The sequence below is a fragment of the Balaenoptera physalus genome (assembly GCF_965194825.1).
Source record: "Balaenoptera physalus genome assembly, chromosome: 17".
In the NCBI taxonomy this organism is placed as follows: Eukaryota; Metazoa; Chordata; class Mammalia; order Artiodactyla; family Balaenopteridae; genus Balaenoptera; species Balaenoptera physalus.
This window is the reverse complement of record NC_138895.1, coordinates 75,859,084-75,878,040: the sequence shown is the minus strand read 5'-3', so window position 1 is coordinate 75,878,040 and position 18,957 is coordinate 75,859,084. Positions and strand designations below refer to the sequence as shown.

General features: G+C 44.7%; 1 protein-coding gene across 3 annotated transcripts in view; it reads left to right on the top strand.

Moving 5' to 3' along the window:
- Positions 1–406: 406 nt before the first annotated feature.
- Positions 407–18,957, top strand: part of ADCY8 (adenylate cyclase 8) — a 228,962-nt gene continuing 210,411 nt past the window's right edge. For all 3 annotated transcript variants that reach the window (XM_082434066.1, XM_082434065.1, XM_082434064.1), the window contains exon 1: positions 407–1,431. In XM_082434066.1, the coding sequence (XP_082290192.1) occupies positions 484–1,431 (948 nt within the window). In that variant the 5' untranslated portion in view covers positions 407–483. The remainder of the gene's footprint in view (positions 1,432–18,957) is intronic.

The following is an 18,957-nucleotide window of genomic DNA, read 5'->3' as shown; positions in this document are numbered from 1 at the left end:
CCCCGACCACCCCCCACTGCAGCCGCCGAGTCGTGGGCGTCCCGAGCCCAGTGCCGCAGCCAGGACCCGCCCGGCGCGCAGCTGAAGCACGGAGCCCAGGCGCCTGGGCGCCTCTTGGAGAGCAAAGGCAACGCCAAGACGCTGAGCCGAGACCCAGCCAGGAAGCCAGAGGCCGGGAAGGGGTCTGCGTGGCTCAGAGCGCCGCGGCTTCTGCGGACAAATAGCCCCCGCTGCCACGCACCCAAGCTGCGCGGGCTGGCGGGAGGGCGACGCGCGAGGACGCAGGGGTCTGCGGCGGTCTTCTAGGCGCCCTTTGGCCCGGGGCGCACTATGACCTGACGTGCGGGGACCTCCTGCCCAGGGCGGCTGGGGATAGAAGGGCTCGCCGCCAAGCTCCCACCAGGCCGCCTTTGGGTCTTTCGGGACCCCCTCCCACCGCGGCCTCCCGCAGGTTCTGCGCCTCCCTCCCAGCGGCCCGGCGCCATGGAGCTCTCCGATGTGCGCTGCCTTAGCGGCAGCGAGGAGCTCTACACCATCCACCCGACGCCCCCGGCCGGCGACGGCGGGAGCGGCTCCCGGCCGCAGCGGCTGCTGTGGCAAACGGCGGTGCGGCACATCACCGAGCAGCGCTTCGTTCACGGGCACCGGGGCAGCGGCGGCGGGAGCGGAAGCTCCAGCAAAGCCTCGGACCCTGTGGGCGGCGGCCCCAACCACCACCACGCGTCGCAGCTGGCCGGCGACTCGGCGCTGCCCCTCTACGCGCTGGGCCCCGGGGAGAGAGCGCACAGCCCCGGCTGCACCAAAGTCTTCCCGGAACGCAGCGGCAGCGGCGGCGGCGGCGCGGGCGATCTGGGCTTCCTGCACCTCGACTGCGCCCCGAGCAACTCGGATTTCTTCCTCAAGGGGGGCTATAGCTACCGAGGCGTCATTTTCCCCACCCTGCGCAACTCCTTCAAGTCCCGGGATCTGGAGCGCCTGTACCAGCGCTATTTCCTGGGCCAGAGGCGCAAATCGGAGGTGGTGATGAACGTGCTGGACGTACTGACCAAACTCACCCTCTTGGTTCTGCACTTGAGCCTGGCCTCGGCCCCCATGGACCCGCTCAAGGGCATCCTGCTGGGCTTCTTCACGGGCATAGAGGTGGTGATCTGCGCCTTGGTGGTGGTCAGGAAGGACACCACGTCGCACACGTACCTGCAGTACAGCGGCGTGGTCACCTGGGTGGCCATGACCACCCAGATCTTAGCAGCAGGTCTGGGCTATGGGCTCCTGGGAGACGGCATTGGCTACGTGCTCTTCACGCTCTTCGCCACCTACAGCATGCTGCCGCTGCCGCTCACCTGGGCCATCCTGGCCGGCCTGGGCACGTCGTTACTGCAGGTGGCCCTCCAGGGGGTCATCCCCAGGCTGGCGGTCATTTCCATCAACCAGGTAACTCCTACCTGCCTTGCTCGTCCCCTGACTCCCCGGGGTTCTTTAGAAATCGCTTTTCTAAGAGGCAGGTTTGCCTCTCTCCCTGTGAGTCCCCTCCCCCAGGCCGGCACAGTGCTTTGCACCTAGGAGGTCCTGGGGAGTTCATGGGATGCTGTTGCTCTAGAGGAACTGGAACTAAATGACCTCTAAAGTTTCCATCATCTCTACCCTTCTACTCTGATTCTGTGAGTGATTCTCTGACATCAGCTAAGAAGTAGTCTTCTTTTTGCCCCTCACACATCCCCCAGGAGCTGCAGTCAGTCTCTGGAGCAGGAGGCAGAAAGGGGGGAGGAGCATCCCGATTTAGAAGGTGACCCATTCCTTAGCAGCTTTACTCGTGAGAGTTACAGCAGGGTGTCCTAAGGGACTCTGGGATTCAGAGTTGGGTTTCTCTGTGTCTTTGCGCCACAAATCCTCAGTTCTCGAAGGAATCAATATTTGTCAAACGCGTACTAATTGCTGGTGCTGGGTACCCTACTTAAGCTATCTCACGCAGTCTTTCAGACAAGCCTGTGACACACGTTTTTCTTCTTTATTGCCTTGGGGATCTAAGGTGCAATCTTCTCTTGCTACAGGATCCAACCCCAATGCTTTGAATAAATCAACCTCAGGACTTTTGGGGCTGGTGGAGGGGGGGGGTGCATGTCATTGGCAAAGAATGCAAGTTTTGCTTAATTGAAAAGGGGCATTTTGATGTAGATGGTTTGAAATATTTAGGTGGAACCTGACTCTTTAGGTCGCTTTCTCCTTTCTCCCCCTTTCTTCCTATCTTTCCCCATTAAAAATGGATGTGTTTCTGTGAACAAAGTTCTCATTGTCTGTGAATGAGGAGTTAGATGATGACTCCATTGTTTAAATTCATTGAAATCAATTGATAATTAATGGTCTGGCACTTTCTTGGCCAAATGTCTGGTAGGTAACAAGAGAGTGAATGGGGGTAACAAGAGAGTTTTATGGGAACTTCTCCATAAAAATGAGGGAAACGTATCAGCTGGAGTGTTTTCAAGTAAATAGCTGGTGAGAGGTGCTTGGCCATCAGAGGCTTCTCTTGCAGTCTGGTTTGAATAGATGGTTCTTAGGCTAAACAGGTACAACACCTATGAAAACTGCTCATGACTTTTAGAGCGCTGGTACCGTCAGAGTGCTTTACCCATCATTGACCTTCTGGACTCCTAGTTGATTTGGGATTCTCTCTCTTCTCGGATGGTCTATATCCATTTGCTTAGGTTACTTATCTGGTTGGCCACTTTTACGGTGCTTTTTGAAGTCTCCCTGGGTAGAGCAAAGAGCATTTATAAACTACATGGCTATGATCATCAGGCATGAAATGGGAGGATGAGAACCTCTGTAAGTAAGGTCTGACCCGTTGAATTTTTCTTATTAAAAAGAATAATGAGGGACTTCCCTGGTCGTGTAGTGGTTAAGAATCCGCCTGCCAATGCAGGGGACACGAGTTCGATCCCTGGTCCGGGAAGATCCCACATGCCGTGGAGCAAATAAGCCCGTGCGCCACAACTACTGAGGCTGTGCTCTAGAGCCTGCGAGCCACAACTATTGAAGCCCACACACCTAGAGCCCGTGCTCCGCAACAAGAGAAGCCACCGCAGTGAGAAGCCTGGGCATGGCAACAAAGAGTAGCCCCTGCTCGCCGCAACTAGAGAAAGCCCGGGTGCAGCAATGAAGACCCAGTGCAGCCAAAAATAAATAAATAAAATAAATAAATTTATAAAAGAAAAAAGGATTTAAAAAACCATAATGTTTTCTCAGAATCATCATGAACCTTTAATACCCACATATGATAAAGTCTCAATTTGGGATTATATAAAATTATATTTTAACTGTGTTTCTGAATCTTGTTTACACGTGGATTTGAACCCGAGTGTCCTCTGAATCTCTCCCTTTCTTCCAATTTCTCTCCTTCTGTTTTGCATTTTCTTTATTATGTACCTAGACATCAGCTGACCCTCTTGCTCCTTTACCCTTTTTCCCTTTCTCATCTTTTCTGTCTCCTTCTCCTCCTTCCTTCCCCTTCTCTTCTCTCACTATGAGTCGTTTTCATAATATATCATAGCTATCTTGACCATTTGCAGAAAATTCCATTTGTCATAACCCACTGCTTCTCATGCAGTAGCCTTCCTTGGTACACATTACTAAAAGACTTTGTCAAGTAACTTAGGAATAGTATTTAGAATAACATCCTAAGTAGCAAATTATGAATATTTTCAAAGTCCTAAGTATAGAGACACTTTTCTTGCCAAATGAATCCAGAAAGTAAATTTTGGCTCCATATTTGTTTTATTCTCCACTCAAATACTACCAGATGGGAGAAGATTAAAAATAACCCTCAAATGCTTTCCTACTCCCACCCCATCATAAACAATCCTTTAGCGTGAAAACCAGGGTCCTGGTGTATGTATACCAAGCTCATTCAACTTTCTGTTTGGGTAGGAAATGCAGATGAACTATCTTTTCATAAGGTGTCACCTTTTGCCGGACTCTGAAAGAACAAGCAGAGCGCTCTCCTCTGATTTTAGGTGCTGAAAGAACCTTTGTGGCTTTGGCCACAAAAGGTTTTCCTTTGGCGCCCTCTAGAGGTTCAAGTGTCTTTCCTAGACCTTGTACGTGGATAAAGTAGAGAATCGCTTTAAAAAAAAAAAAGAATCTGTGATTTTTTTTAATCAGTATTGTTTGGTTTTCCCTGTTTGGTGATATACAAGGCATACTTAACACCTGCTAACGACCTTGTTTAGAAACTGGAATAAAATCCTAACTCGTTAACCGTGGCCTACTGGATCCTTTATAAGTTGGTGCTGCTTCTCTCGCTAATTATATTTGTCTCTTCTACTCCTCAGCCTCCAAATATACTCTCTATTTTCCTGTCTTTCAAATATCCCAAGCGCTTTCCCATTTCTTAGGCTTTGTGACTGCTGCCTAGAACAATTTTTGCCAGGTCTTCATATGACTGACGCATTCTCATTATTCCAGACTCAGTTCAAATGCCACTCCCTAGTACATGACGTGTCTTATTTTCTCCAGAACACATATACCATCTGAAATTATCTGATTGGTTTATATTTATTGTGTTTCTTCCCCCAGCCCCACACCCTCACAAGAATGTAAACACCGCGTAAGAGCAAAGACGTTGTCTATCGCGTTTATCCTTTTATCCTCAGCACCTAGAAACATGCCAGGCACGTGGTAGGCACTTGATCACTGAATGAACAAGAGTACTCATTGCATAAGCAATATTATAAAATAGCCAAGTCCCCCGACGTTGTGTTGGTGAAAGCTTTCTACACACATACACACACACACGTTAAATGTGTGTAAAGCAGTCTTTTACACGTAAACACCTTCAAAGAAATCAAAGCACAGTAATAATTCTTTACATTTGTGCAATATTTTACCTGTAACCAAGAGCCTTTACATACATGATCACATCTAGTGATGACAAACTGATGGTATCATCCTTCACTTTTATTTCAGAGAAGAAATGACAGATTCTTAGAAACTTTAAAGGGACCTCCCAAAGATGATGAGCCTGAGAAGTGGTGAGGTCAGGATTCAGATCCTAGCTCAATGCCAGTCACTCTTTAGAAACCTTTCAGAGGGTATCCTTCTAAAAACATAAGCATTTGAAATGACTCAAGAGCGAGAGGTACCTGTTTCACTACACAGGAGAGTGATACCCCATATAGCACACGAATTAACATTTAATGAAAAAGCCAAAGGGCAATCATAAGGGGAAAGTGATTGAATTGCTGGGAATAGGCTCTTTGTAGCTAGCTTATCGTCTTGCTCAGTGGGATATAAATTTGTCAACTGAAGGCCATCAACACTGGCATATCTTCTTTCTCTGCATTAATCTTGATTCCCATTAAGAGGATGGCTCATGTTTAACTTAACATTTTCAAGAAGCAGGAAGCTAGAATGAGGATACAGTAAACACACCTCGGCAGCTGTTTCGCTTCACTGAAAATGCCATTTTCAAAAGGAACAAATGAGCTGATGATTGCCTTCTCTAACCCAAGCTTGAGAATCGGCTTCTCCTCTTTCCCTCTGGAAGAAAATTATATCTGTGGCTTGACAGGGTAACAACCAAGCTGCAGGTCTCTGCAGATACCCTATACGAAGAGAGAATGCTCTGTATTCATTTATCTATCAATCACGTGCTTTCCAGTCTGGATACGTGGTAGAACCTTAAAAGGGCCGACTAGGAGGTTCCTTGCTATCAGCAAAGAAACGGTTTCTGTTTTCTCCACTCAGTGAACAGTTAGACGAAAGTCGTGAACTTCCCACCCGAAGAGGTTCTTGTCCAGGGCAGATGTGATCCCCGTGTATTTTCTAGGTCTAAGTGGCACTGGAAATACTGAGGAACCCTCAGAAGGTTCAAAGCCCAATTCAAAGGATTCCTTTTCCTTTCCCCCTGAGAAAGTTCAGCTACAGGTAGCACTAGGTCTGTAGGTATTCCTTCCTTGCGGAGCCTCACCCATTTCAAATTAAATCAGCTTCATTATGTGATTCAAGCCACAGATAGTAGCGCTTTTGTCCAGATTCTCTCTACGACACAGAATTTTCCACCTCTTAAACAAATTGTTTCTCTTGCCAGTTCAATTTACCCATCTGAAAATCCATTACAAAATGACATTATGTGTATAAATAAAATATTAATGATAAGGTTGTATTTGGTAGGTTCTCTCACCAGGGAGATACATTCTAAGCTCTGTTGCTGTAGTTAGCAGTTGATTCTATTTTAATTGCTGGTGACAATAATATGAGCTACCTAACTTTTGAAATTCATCTCATTCTCATTCTTCAGCTCATTAGTGATAAGATGATGAAGATCATTTAGTTATTGGAAAACTGAGAGGCAGCAATATTTAACTACAAAGATTGCTGCATTATGCTTCCCTCTTGGGGATTCTAAAATGTCACAGCTAGTGGCTAATTAGCCCTCTGTACCTCTTGGTGAGGCATATAAGCAGAAGTGTCAGAATGGAGGTGATTTCTCCAAGATAGCTCTATGAGCAAAGGCAGCCAGGTATGCAAATCCAGGTGAGTTAGTGCTCAAGGTTATGCTGTCAGATTTGAATTTCTCAAGCAGCCTTTTCTTCCTTGTCTTACACACATCCAATGAAACAGAAAAGACTAGAGCCAGAAGAATGCTAATTAAATCATGATCATTAAACTTGATTAATAACGAGGGATTTTTAGCTTGCCATTTGGCCTTTAAAAAATCCTTTTGGGAAAAATGCATTGTTTATACCAGGTAAGAGAGTGGTGTATGGTATGAGCAGGTGGGGGTCAGGAGAGAAGTAGGCTTTGCATGTGCTTTAACATGCATTTCTGATCATTTAAATGAAGGGTTGACTTCACAGTAAAGTCAAAGTGAGTATAATGGAATTACCAACATCTCTCTCCCCATGTGTAAAATTTAAACATATGCATGTATTATATGTCCTTTGTCTAAGTCTGTTAACTCGAATCAAATAAAAGGAATCTTATGACTATTCAATGTACAGCAAATGACATGTAATTTAAATCATCTCAATTTGGTATTTGATATCAAGGTAGATACTTCAGGAAACACAAATATCCATTAAATGAGTGTAACTGGGGTCCTATTTAATGCACCTCACTAGTTATGATGTGCATTTTTTAAAACCACAAATACCTCCATTTCTGTACATTTTCCTTTGGCAAATTCATATAGGCTTTAAAAAAAATAATTGCAACATCCCAGCCTGTCTGAGAAAATGACTTTCAAAAGCAGATTTGAGTGTCAACATTCCCAAGGGGTTCCTCTGAATGCCCAGAAATGGAAGTATTATTCTCTCTTACTTGTGAAAAATACCGAGAGACTGTCCTTTTTGGTTCTCTTTTCCTTCCTTCCTTTCCTTTCCTTTTTTTTTTTTTTTTTTGTGATGGAGAGTAGGCTTTGCAAAGGATATTTTTAATGACATCTGAAATGACAAACTAAATCCCTTCAGCCTTGATCTGTAGACACCTTTGCCCTGGAGTTGCCAATAGGCTTGGCGTCTGTGTATTTAGAGGGAGTTGTAAAATGACATGTGGTGTGGCCTTTGCAAGACTGAATAATGAATTTGTTTTTCTTCCTACCCAGTAATGTCACCTGACCGGTTTCAGTGGGTCGGAGCATAATTAGGTTGGAACTGGGAAGACTGGGAGGACTTTATTTCTGGAGCAGCTGCTGCGGTGTCATGCTAAGTAGGACAAATGCATTAGTCACATTTACACCTTGATGATTGATGGCATTTTAAGAGCTCATCAAAAATAAGTGAAACCAAGCATTAAAAGGAAAGATTAAAAAAAAAAAGTTGATCCCAAATTCAGTGCTGCTGGCAACGTATAATCAAAGGACACAACTACAGTCACGCTGATGTGACACTTCACTGTTGTCTAAATGTTTCTTAGGATGCTAATTTATTCATTTCACAAGTGTGTCTGTTTGAGTTGATGCTACATGTGTTTGTTTTCAGAACATAGGAGACACTTTGCAGCATTCATCTCAAACCTTTCCTCTCACCAACGAATGGGCACAATATTGATGTTCTGAGGGACCAGGAGGTCTAGAATATGCACTTGGATGGCGTATCAGTTCCCTAGGCATATTGCTTTGTAGAGTGTTCTTTGCTTTCTCTGGAATGCAAGGTACCAAAAGCAGAATGTAGGCAAATTTCTGGGATATTTAGGTCTGACCCTCAGTTAGCAAGAGAATCAGTTCTGTAAATAATTTCTCCCTCAGCGTTTTCTTGGGGCTGGAGTAGAAGAACGTTGGTCTACCCAGCCAGATAATCTTCCCTGTGCCTTCCCAGGAAACATAATTGGATTTATACACGCAAATTAGATCATGTGAGTTTGTTTATGAAGGACTATTTTAATAAGTCAGGTCACTTAAGCAGCACTTCGGAAGCCAGCTTTTCTCACTCCAAGATTTTTCACAGTCAGCTCTGCAGGGTACAGAAGAATGCAGGGTAGATTAATTAACCGTTGAGGTCCCAGACATTCCCAGGGAGGCCTGGCCATCTCCCAAGGGGAATAAAAGCCATTCTACCAGTGAATGCAACTGTGTGACCACCTTCTCAACCAGCGAACTGGGATTATAACTCAATGTGTTGTCAGATAAACCTGCAATTCCTTGTTTCTTTGATATCTCTGCATTGGACTCTGGGCATGTTTGTGATTTAGTATTTGAATTTCATTCTTAGCTAGATCATGTCTTTTAATATGTGTAACACCTTGCACATTCATTAGTCACTGGGGTTTTCTTTCCCTTCCACCCCACTTCCTGACTTATATGCCTAACTCGGGTGTTATGAATTGCAAAATATCTTTGAAACACAAAATTCTCCTAAATCAGAAAATGATAAAAATGTACATGGTGAAGACGTGAGGTAAGTATGAAATTAAATCGTATTAATGTTTGGGGTTTTTTTAATGAGTAAATTTTTTAAACTGTCATCTTTATATAGAGAGCATACCAGTATAAAATTTTCACATGAAACAAGAATTATTTTGTTGAGCTGTCTTATTCACTACATCCTTGTCCTGTGTCAGCTGGTTTTCCAGTTGACTGGAGTAAACCATTTCAGAATCTTTTCTCCTTTTTTCTGTGTGATTATGTGCTGAATACACGATTGCTTATAAAATAGAGACGACTAAGGATTAGGGAATGCGTAGTCAAAATATATGTACTATATGTACTCCTTTAACTCAGAACATGGGAATAAGAAATGCAGCAAAACAGAACAGGACCAAAAAAAAAAAAAGAAAAACCCTGCAAGGCCTAAGGATAGAAGAGATATGGTCGGTGTCCTCAAATATCAGGGGTACTGCCATGACAAAGAGAAACTGTTTATCTTATGTGTCTTCTAAGACAGAGTAATGATCAATGGGTGGTCGTTATACCATGAGAGATTTGCTTCACCTAAAGCTAAGGCTTTGTAACAGATAGACCTGCCCAGGGAGCTGCTTTTTGAAGTGATGAGCTCCCTGGCATGGGGATTTTTCAAGGGAAAGCTGTACAGAAATCTATCAGGGATGGCCTAAAGGAGAATTCCATACAGGGAGGTCTTTTCCTCAAGGTCCTTTGGAAACCACTGGTTGCATCTCTAAGCCATCACAGCCACTTTGCAGGCAGGAAAAAAAAAAAGAAGAGGACAAAAAGCAAAGGGCAAGAAGCCAAGATGCCTAAAGGGCATTTGCCCACTGAGTCGGCGGCCCTTTCAGGAGCTCCTCTGGGACCCCTGCCCAGTGATGTCTGCTTCTATTTTGGGGACCAGAATTCTGATCCAAAGCCCCCTCCATCAGCAAGAAAGGATGGCAAAAATAGATTTGATTTTAGTGCTTCTCAAAAAATCAGGATTGCATTAGGAAGAAGGGGAGAATGAGGATTGAGTAGGAAAATTATTCACCAAATACTTGTTGACTGACGGTTGGGTTCTGGATTCTGAGACACGGCTGTGTACTACCCAGTCAAGGTTGTTGCTGTAATGAGGCTGGTACTTGAATGGATTTGGGGAGGGAGTTGGTGACTCTGATGCAGAGGTAGGAAGGTTTGTAGCAGACTCTCAGAACACGTCTGAAACACAGCATTCGGTGAATATTTTACACAAATGCAGGTCTTGGGCTCTTTTTACTACAGACCTCTAAAGCATGAAAAATCGAAGCTGCAGTGGATTTCTTTTAAGAGTTGCGTGAAAGGAAAGGTCAGACTTTAGAAAAAATTGTAAATGGGTGTGGATCTTGCTAGTGAAGAATGTAAAGGCACCCCGGGGAAGAGTCAGGAGGTCAGTTATTTAAGCATCGCCTTATCACAGACTGAAGGCATCCCGAGCCTGGTGACCAGAAGACATGGCACAAGAGAGCATCTGCCTCATGTTGAGAAGGTCGGGCTTGTCTGCAGCTCCAGGCTCTCCTAGTTGCTCTGTGTTCACAGGAACCCCAGCTAAAAACTGAGCAGCTGCCTTGGAGCTCCAGGCAGCCCATTCCCACACAAGGTGGGCAGACAAAGAGTTTAAGCAAGGCTCAATTCCCTCTCCTTGGTACATTGCTACACTCTGCATTTTCAACTATCAGAGCAACGTCGTAACATGTCATGTGCCTACCAGGCTGTGAGCCCCTTGAGGTCAAGGATTGTGCCCTCCTCATCGTTGTGTTCTTAGCGCCTAGCGTAGTACCCGGCACATGGGCAGTTCTAAATATCGTGCTTATAAATGAATGGAATGAATGACTATTACATGGCCACCTCCTCCCCCTCCACCCCGCCAACGCGCATGGTCAAACAGTCAGTGAAAAGCCAGTGGGAGAAAAGAAATCAGTTTCTCTGGTCAATACAGGCAAAAGCACACCAAATGTCATCCCAGGCAAAAGCACACCAAATGTCATCCCAGGAAGTGCTTTGGGCAGAAAGCCCCAAGCTGAGTGTTTGTTAGACCTGTGTTAAGGAAGTTATAGTAGATAACATGAAGAAAAATTCAAGTCATTATCCAGATCATTTCAGTCAACAAAGATAAAAAAGGAAAAAGGAAGTTAAAAAGTCATGGACCTAAATTACCCATTCTTATTTGTCCATTCCTGAAAATTTTAAGTAGTCTGGTCCATCCATGCAAAATAGAGCCCAAGTATTAATGAGGGTCTCAGCCCCTCGTTGGCGTCCTTCTTGGTTCTGTAGCACCCTGGCTCTGAATCCCAGCACCGGCACCTCACTCAGGCTGTCTTTGCTTTGTGGTATACTACCCCAAATCATTTCTTTGGCCTGACCTCTCAGTGGCACCCCCTTCTGGTCACCTGTGGATATTCACCCTCTGGCTTCATACAGGGGCAGTTGTGGGCAAGAGGTGCTCCCACCTTCCTACCTGCCTCCGGCGCTCCTTGCCAGCCAAGCTGGTCTGCCTCACTCCTAAGAGGAGAACCAGTTGCCCTTGCTGAGCGTAGTAACTGGACAATTGCTTAGTCTGCCATTTCCCACAGCTTAAAACCTGCCACCTAAAGACCAGTTTGTACCCTCACTGGACCAATTTATCTGTAGACTGCCTAAACGCAAAAATAAAGCCTGATTTTCCATATGGGAACCAAGTGCAAGTAACTAAAACAGTCTTCATGAAGTCCAAAAAGGTTATGAGTAAGTCGCCTGTTTTCGGTTCTGTGATGCATTATCCCCCTTAGTTCACTTTTCTGCTGTCAGTCAGTTCAAGAAACAAAATCAAAATCAATCAGAGCCGGCTTATTTTCTTCTAAGTTCAGCATCAAATGTCCCCCATTACTTAAGTGAATCTTCCTAGCCTACTGGTGATGGTCAACTCAGTTGCGGGTGGGATCATGGGACCAGACAGTCAGTGCCCAATGAACAGAGGGCCCCCTTCCCTATTTATGAGAGAGATATAGCCTTTGTCTCTTACCAAGTGAATAATGACATCATGTGCTGCTCTTGGGGCCCTGCCCAAGCCATTTCAGCCAGAGAGGAACTGTGAACTGTGCCAATGGGCAGTGAGAGATATTTTTGAAACTATGTAAGTACATTTCCTTAAAAACATAGAAACCACAAATTGTCATCGTATTTTTGCCATGAATTTTTCCCAGTGACATTGGCCACATGGCTTTGGCTTCTTCAGGCACAAGTATCTTGATACCTAAAAGGGTTTTGTGAGTAGGGGGAAAATGCAGAATTATGAAGTTTTTCCTAGTACCCAGACCTAGTTAGATATTCCTTCTTCTCTGAGCTGGCATTACCCCTACCTGCCTATCCATCCTGCCACAGGGCCGTACTGCTATTTGTCTCCAAGTCTGTCTCTCACCAGCCGGGCTGTGAGTTTCGCAAAGGCAGGGGTTGTACCTGAGTCACGGTGTGTCTCTACGACTGAGTCTAGTGCCGGTTACATACACTCTTCCTTCTCAAGTGCTTTCAGGGCTTGCCCTTCAACTCACCTCTTAAATGGTGAGGCTTCTTAAGTTCCCATCCCGTATTTCTCCCCCATCACCCTGGGCAATCACGTCCTCCTTTAGTTGACGACCATGCACCTATGTCCTACATCTGTATCTCCAACCCTGTTCTGTCTGCTACGCTGAAGACCAGGGTGTTTCGTGACCTGCTAGACACCTCCAGGCAGCTCAGTCTCAACAAGTCAAAAATCACCTCCCAGTCTCCCAGCATCTATGTGAAATCCGGATGGTTTCCTCTCCCATCGCTGGGATCTGTCCAAATGTCTCCATCCTACTCATTTCATTCTAGTGCAGCACGCCCTCCCCAACGATTTCTCAATTTTTTCATCCCTCGTGCTCCTCCAAGCCGTCCCCACCCCGCAAGGGTGAGCTTCTCTCAAATGCTAGTATTCTTACCACCTCACACCACTGGGTAAGTTCCACAGTGGAATCCCATCACCAGTTTTCCTGGGTACCTCATGCTGGCTTATGCCTGAATGTTTTTCTGGAACAATTCTTCTGGCTCCTTCCTTCCTTGTCTACCAGCTCAGGTGTCACCAGCTCCAGGAAACCTCCCCTGTGTCCCTTCTTCAAGACACATGCCAGCTTAGGAACAAATGGCCTGTGTGTAATTGTTTGTTTGAGAATCTGAACTCAGATTAGGTGTTTAATGGAGGAGGGGCAGGCAGATGTTACCAAATTTGACAAAAAGACAAGCAGTTCTTCGAGCAAGATGTTTTCAGTGGGAGAGTGTCGGTGTTGAGTATTGCCCTGCTCCAGACCTACACATCTCACGGGAAGAGCCATCAGTGTGTGGAGATCACAGCGCAGGATGTGGATTCAGACCACCTGGGCTAGATCTGCCATTTATTAATTTCAGGACACCCTCAAGGGCCTTAATCTTTCTGTACCTCACTTTCTTTAACTGTAAAATGGGAAGAATAATAGCAAGCCGGAAGATCATTGAAGAGATGAAATAATATGCACAATAGTATTTAGAGTATTTAGTTCCGGGCCTGGTGCAAAGAATCACACAATACCTTTTATGCTTTATTATAACTTAATTTTCAAAACAGTCACCCTTTTTCCTGGAGTCCTCTGCCCTGAGTGGTCCTTTCCTGGGCTTCACTTGGCTAAACCCATGTGTTTTTTTGTTTGTTTGTTTGTTTTTTTAATGAAAGCTTCTTTCTTTCTTTATTTCTTTTTGGCTGTATTGGGTCTTCGTTTCTGTGCAAGGGCTTTCTCCAGTTGGCGGTGAGCGGGGGCTACTCTTCATCGCGGTGCGCGGGCCTCTCACTGTCGCGGCCTCTCTTGTTGCGGAGCACAGGCTGCAGACGCGCAGGCTCAGTAGCTGTGGCTCACGGGCCTAGTTGCTCCGCGGCATGTGGGATCTTACCAGACCAGGGCTCGAACCCGTGTCCCCTGCATTGGCAGGCAGATTCTCAACCACTGCGCCACCAGGGAAGCCCCAACCCATGTGTTTTTGAGACCAATGCTCACAAACTTTAATGTGCTTTGGGATCACCCGGAGGTCTTGGTAAAATCTTTGGATTTAGGGGGAACCCAAGATTCTGCATTTCTAACAAGTGCCTGGGTGCTGGATGCTGCCAGCCTGCAAATGATAATTCGAGGAGAAAGGCTCTGGAATTCAGCACAGACCCCGCCTTCTCTGCAGTGGGTTTTCTGACGCTTTGCCAGGTGGGTTTAAGTCCCTTGGCTTGCCTCATGCCCTTTACATCTCTCCATTATACATTAACTTATTCTTTCATTCAGTCCTTCATGCATAAATATTTATGGAGTACCACTGCGTGCTGGGTGCAAACAGTAAGGATACTGTGGTGAGGAAAAGAATCCAGAATCCTACTATTAAAGGGATTATAATCTAGAGTGAGAGACACCCATCAATCAAATAGTGACCTAATAAACACGTGAAAAATTTCAAACTGAGTTAAGTGCTTTTAAGTCAGGTGACCTGGTTTAGTGCCAGGCAGTGACCAGGTTGAGGCTAGTAAGGCACCCAAGGTGCAAAGCATAAGAGGCACTCACTCTGAGGTGCCGACTCTGCACTTGTACAACCCTGACAGGAAGTGCTTTCTTAAACTGTACACCCTAGGAACCCAGCTGGCCTCACCCTTGTCCTGGTCCTGGTTTCTACTGAAAAGAAAAAAACCTGACTTGAACTGAGAGGAGGAAAGTATTCTTAATTAAGACCTGGAGGAGGAATAGGGGTTGGTAGGTGAGACTGGAATTATAGCTTCCTTATTTGTTTCTATTAGTAAACCATATACACTTTGAGGACAGGCGCTGTCCTTTTGTCTATCCCTGGAATGGACATTGGCACATCATGGGAAAAGCTCGTAGCAGAGGCTTCTTGAGTCAGTGCCTGGAGAATCATCTTAGCATCAGTATTTCTGCTTCCCTTTTTATAGCTGAGGATGCTAAGCTCAGTATTACATCATTTCCCTTCGGTCAGACAGCTAGTAAAGGATTTTAACCGCATCTGTCTCATTTCAAAGCTGCCCCTCGATTTGATGGTTTTTTAAGGCCATTTTATCTCAATTGACTCTGCTAGTTTCAGAGGCAATGAGTTAAAAGTAATAAAGGGAAAGAAAAGTGAAATTTGTATTCCAAATCGTAGCAATGCGTATAACGATGTTATCGGTCTGTGGAGCCAGGGGGCTGGTACATTGTATTGAAAATAGCACCTAATGGTCATCAAAAGATTGACCTCGGACTTTACATCCAAGACAGTGCAACTTTGTACAGACCACTCCACCTGTCTTGGCCTTGAAATGAATTCGTCACAGCTCTAAAACTCTATCACTAGGAAATGACTTGAGATGGCTCACTGCTCTACGGTTTGTATTCCTATGAGTTACAATGAACGTGTATGTGAAGATTTGTATGCTTTCCTGGTTTATTTCACTCCCAAGATCAGATAATGACAACCCATGTAGAAAACATAGCTGGCTGAGGTCTGTAACCACTGAGAAGGAAGAGAAATATGAGTAAGGATATAGCAAATGCTGAGAGAATTACTTATTAGATGGTATTTAATATTTAATTTCTCCTACTGGTTTAGTTACATTGACACCGTGAGTTGTAAAATTGTATGTGATTTTAGTCATTCGATTTGTTTCCAAGGGAATCGTAACTGAGATATTTAATTGACAGACAATTGTTTCCTTTGAATATTTAATTAGTGATTTTGTGGAGCTTGTCAGAATTGCCTATCTAGCTTTTACAAAATGCGTGTGTCAGCCGTGATCAACAAGCCATTTTATGTCAGTGTTACACAGGAGTGATGGAGCTGGGCATCTGTGCAGCCTGAATACCCACAACTTGGAGTCTGGCTTCTGTGGTTTCCTGTTCTATGTCTGCAGACCCCAGGAAACAGACCCCAGGACCTTGAGGAACTCACTTCATCCTGCTGTACAGTTAGTCACATCATCTGTAACAAGATGAGGATGTAAGATACCTGCTGTCAAAACTTCACAGTTTATAGATAGGAAAGGAGTTGATGAATAAGAACGAGTGTTGAGCTGATAAACAGGAGTAATCAAGCACTGGATAGCAGCAGCAGTAGTAGGAGGAGGAGTAATAGTAGTAGTATTTCTGTAACACAGATGGGCCTGATGTGGTTGGTTACACATTGCCAGGCTGCCTAGCTCTGAGATGGGGCTGGAACTGGCCAAACACAGGACAGCAGTCCACAGGCTGAGTGCCTGATTGCTTATATGTGGAATCTTTAAAAAAATTGATACAGGGACTTCCCTGGAGGTCCAGTGGTTAAGATTCCACGCTTCCACTGCAGGGGACACGGGTTCAATCCCTGGTCAGGGAACTAAGATCCCACGTGTCTCTGAGGTGCAGCCAAAAAGAAAAAAAAAAATGATACAAATGAACTTATTTACAAAACAGAAACAGACTCACAGACTTAGAAAACAAATTTATGGTTACCAATGGGGAAAGGTGGGGGGAGAGGAATAAATTGGGAGTTTGGGATTGACATATACACACTACTATATTTAATCCACAAGGGCCTACTGTATAGCACAGGGAACTCTGCTCAATATTCTGTAATAACCTATATGGGAAAAGAATCTGAAAAAGAACAGATATGTGTATATGTATAACTGAATCACTTTGCTGTACACCTGAAACTAACATAACATTGTAAATCAACTATAGTCCAATATAAAATGAAAATTAAAACAAAAACAGTGGGTGAAATGGCAATTCTGCCCTGGCCATTTCCAGCAATAATAGTCATTTCCCACTAGAAGCAAAAACTGCACCTCAGGATGAGAGGACGTCCACTCAATTTCAAGCTACACATTACTTAAGTGTTTCTTTCATGTACAAAAATATCAGTCATCAGGAATCACCCCTTTGCCATGTACTTAGAACATTCTTGCAAGGAAGCAAAACCATCTTTTCACTTAAATGCTTTTATGTCTCCACACAGATTACCACACTGAAGTTTTTCCTCATGAAAAGCCCTTCCTAATTTTGTGGAAGGTGGAAACAAATTTTCGCTTGATATCCTGCCCAAAATACCTTGGTTTGAGGTCATTTGGGTGTAAAAAAGGCTGAAAAGATCATTTTAAAATCTAGTTAATAAACTTACTTTTTTTCAGTCCCATCTCAGGCACGTGCACATAATTCAAACTGCGAACCTATCCCAATACTAAACAACCATTAAAGGACAGCAAAATGAATCCATTGTCAATAAAATTAGCAGGGAAACTCATAGTGGGGTAAATATCAACTTCCCGCCAACAGAGAAGATAAACAGAAGAGGATTTAGAAGAGCAGCAATGTTTTTTTCAAACTGGACTAAGCACTCAAATATAAAACTAATGAAAATGACACTGCAGGGTGGGAAGAGTGGCGGGGAGACCCACTCTGCCTCTCTTTGTGCTGCATTACCATTCATCCTCTCTTACCGCTTTGCCGTTCTTCTGCCCAACCCACCGAGGCACCCCCAAGGTTCCACTGAACACTGTTTGAGAACCACTTCTTTAAAAGACCCACCCCACCCCTTCCAGACACCTGAGGAGGAATTTTATTGGGCCTGCTTTGCTACCACCTATTCCCCGTTGTCTTACTGGTTTACAATCTTCTAACAGCAGTGTAGACACCTGATAGCACCTAGGCTGCGGGATCAGTCAGTGGAACAATTTCTAATTCCAGGATGCTCCATGTACAACACATTCTTTGGACTGAAGTGCTTTCTTCAAATACTCCAGAATGCTGTCCTTTCCCTATCATGTACAGTAAAATTCGCGTGACAACCTGACTCTCCAGTAAGTTATAAGGCCCCTAAGAGCAGAGACTATGTCATATGAGTTGAATAAATGAACAAATAAACCATAAAAAATAAATAAATAGATACAAGACCCCCTTCCGAATCTTTGGGCTTTGAGACCTTAACTTAGATGTTCCAAGGGGAGAACCAGGCGGGAGAGCTGACCACACTCACATTTGGCAGCGCCTCGCTGGTGTGTGTGTTGTGTGGTTCACATAACATCGTGTCCACTCTGGATGGTGCATCTGTGCAGTAGAATTGCAACCCTCATTTCAAAATGAAGAAATTGAAGATCAGAGGTGAATTTGGCTGCAGTCGTTCCGATTGGGTGTAGCCTAGTGAGGATTTAAACTCAGGTCTGTTTGGTACCAAACATACATGAGTTCCTGCTGCCTCCCCCCATGCCCCTGCACATGCCAGACCAACATTTAAGTAAATGGATATTCACATTTAATAATGCATGTTCCTTTCATTTATCAACTGTCTACAATGTGCTGAACTTGAGGAAGGCAAAGTCAAATAAATATTTCCTGCCCTCAAGGCATTTATGTTACCAGGGGCAAGAAAGAAAATTTATCCATCGATGCCTGGGCCGCCTCCTGTCAAGGCTCTACAGAGAGCTGCAGTGGGTTTCATGCCGTGACGCTCTAAAGATCTGAGAAACAGTCGGCCCCTTTACCTGGCTTTCTGTGTGCGTTGCCCATGCTCATAGTAGCATTAACATTTAGAGACGACACTGAGCCTGAGAAAAGTCTAAAGTTCTGATCACTTCCTGGTTCCCCAGCCTTCTTCAAAACCAGATTAATGGATAGACCAGAAAGAAAAGGGAAAAGAATCATTACATAATTTATTAAAATATGCACACCAAGCCCATATTTTAACCTACATACCTACTAGCAAAAATAAGTCTCTTTCTTTCCTGCCTATGTTCTTGAGGGTAATCTAGACCTAGTTGCCCACAGGATTCTGAGTTACCCTAAATTGCTTCAGATGCGTTAAAATGTTAAGCCATTTGAGGACATGCCTGTTTACCTGGGGCAAGTTTCTGCGCACAGGCTGTGCTTCAGACACTGCTGGGTGGTTGCCGACATGCACTGTTCTTTCTTTCTTGCCTATAGAACCAGCCTTGGGGAGGTAATGTGACCAGACGTGTGTGTGTGTGTGTGTGTGTGTATCTGTTTCAGGGGTGTGTGTGTGTGAGTGTGTGTGTGTGTGTGTGTGTGTGCCTGTGT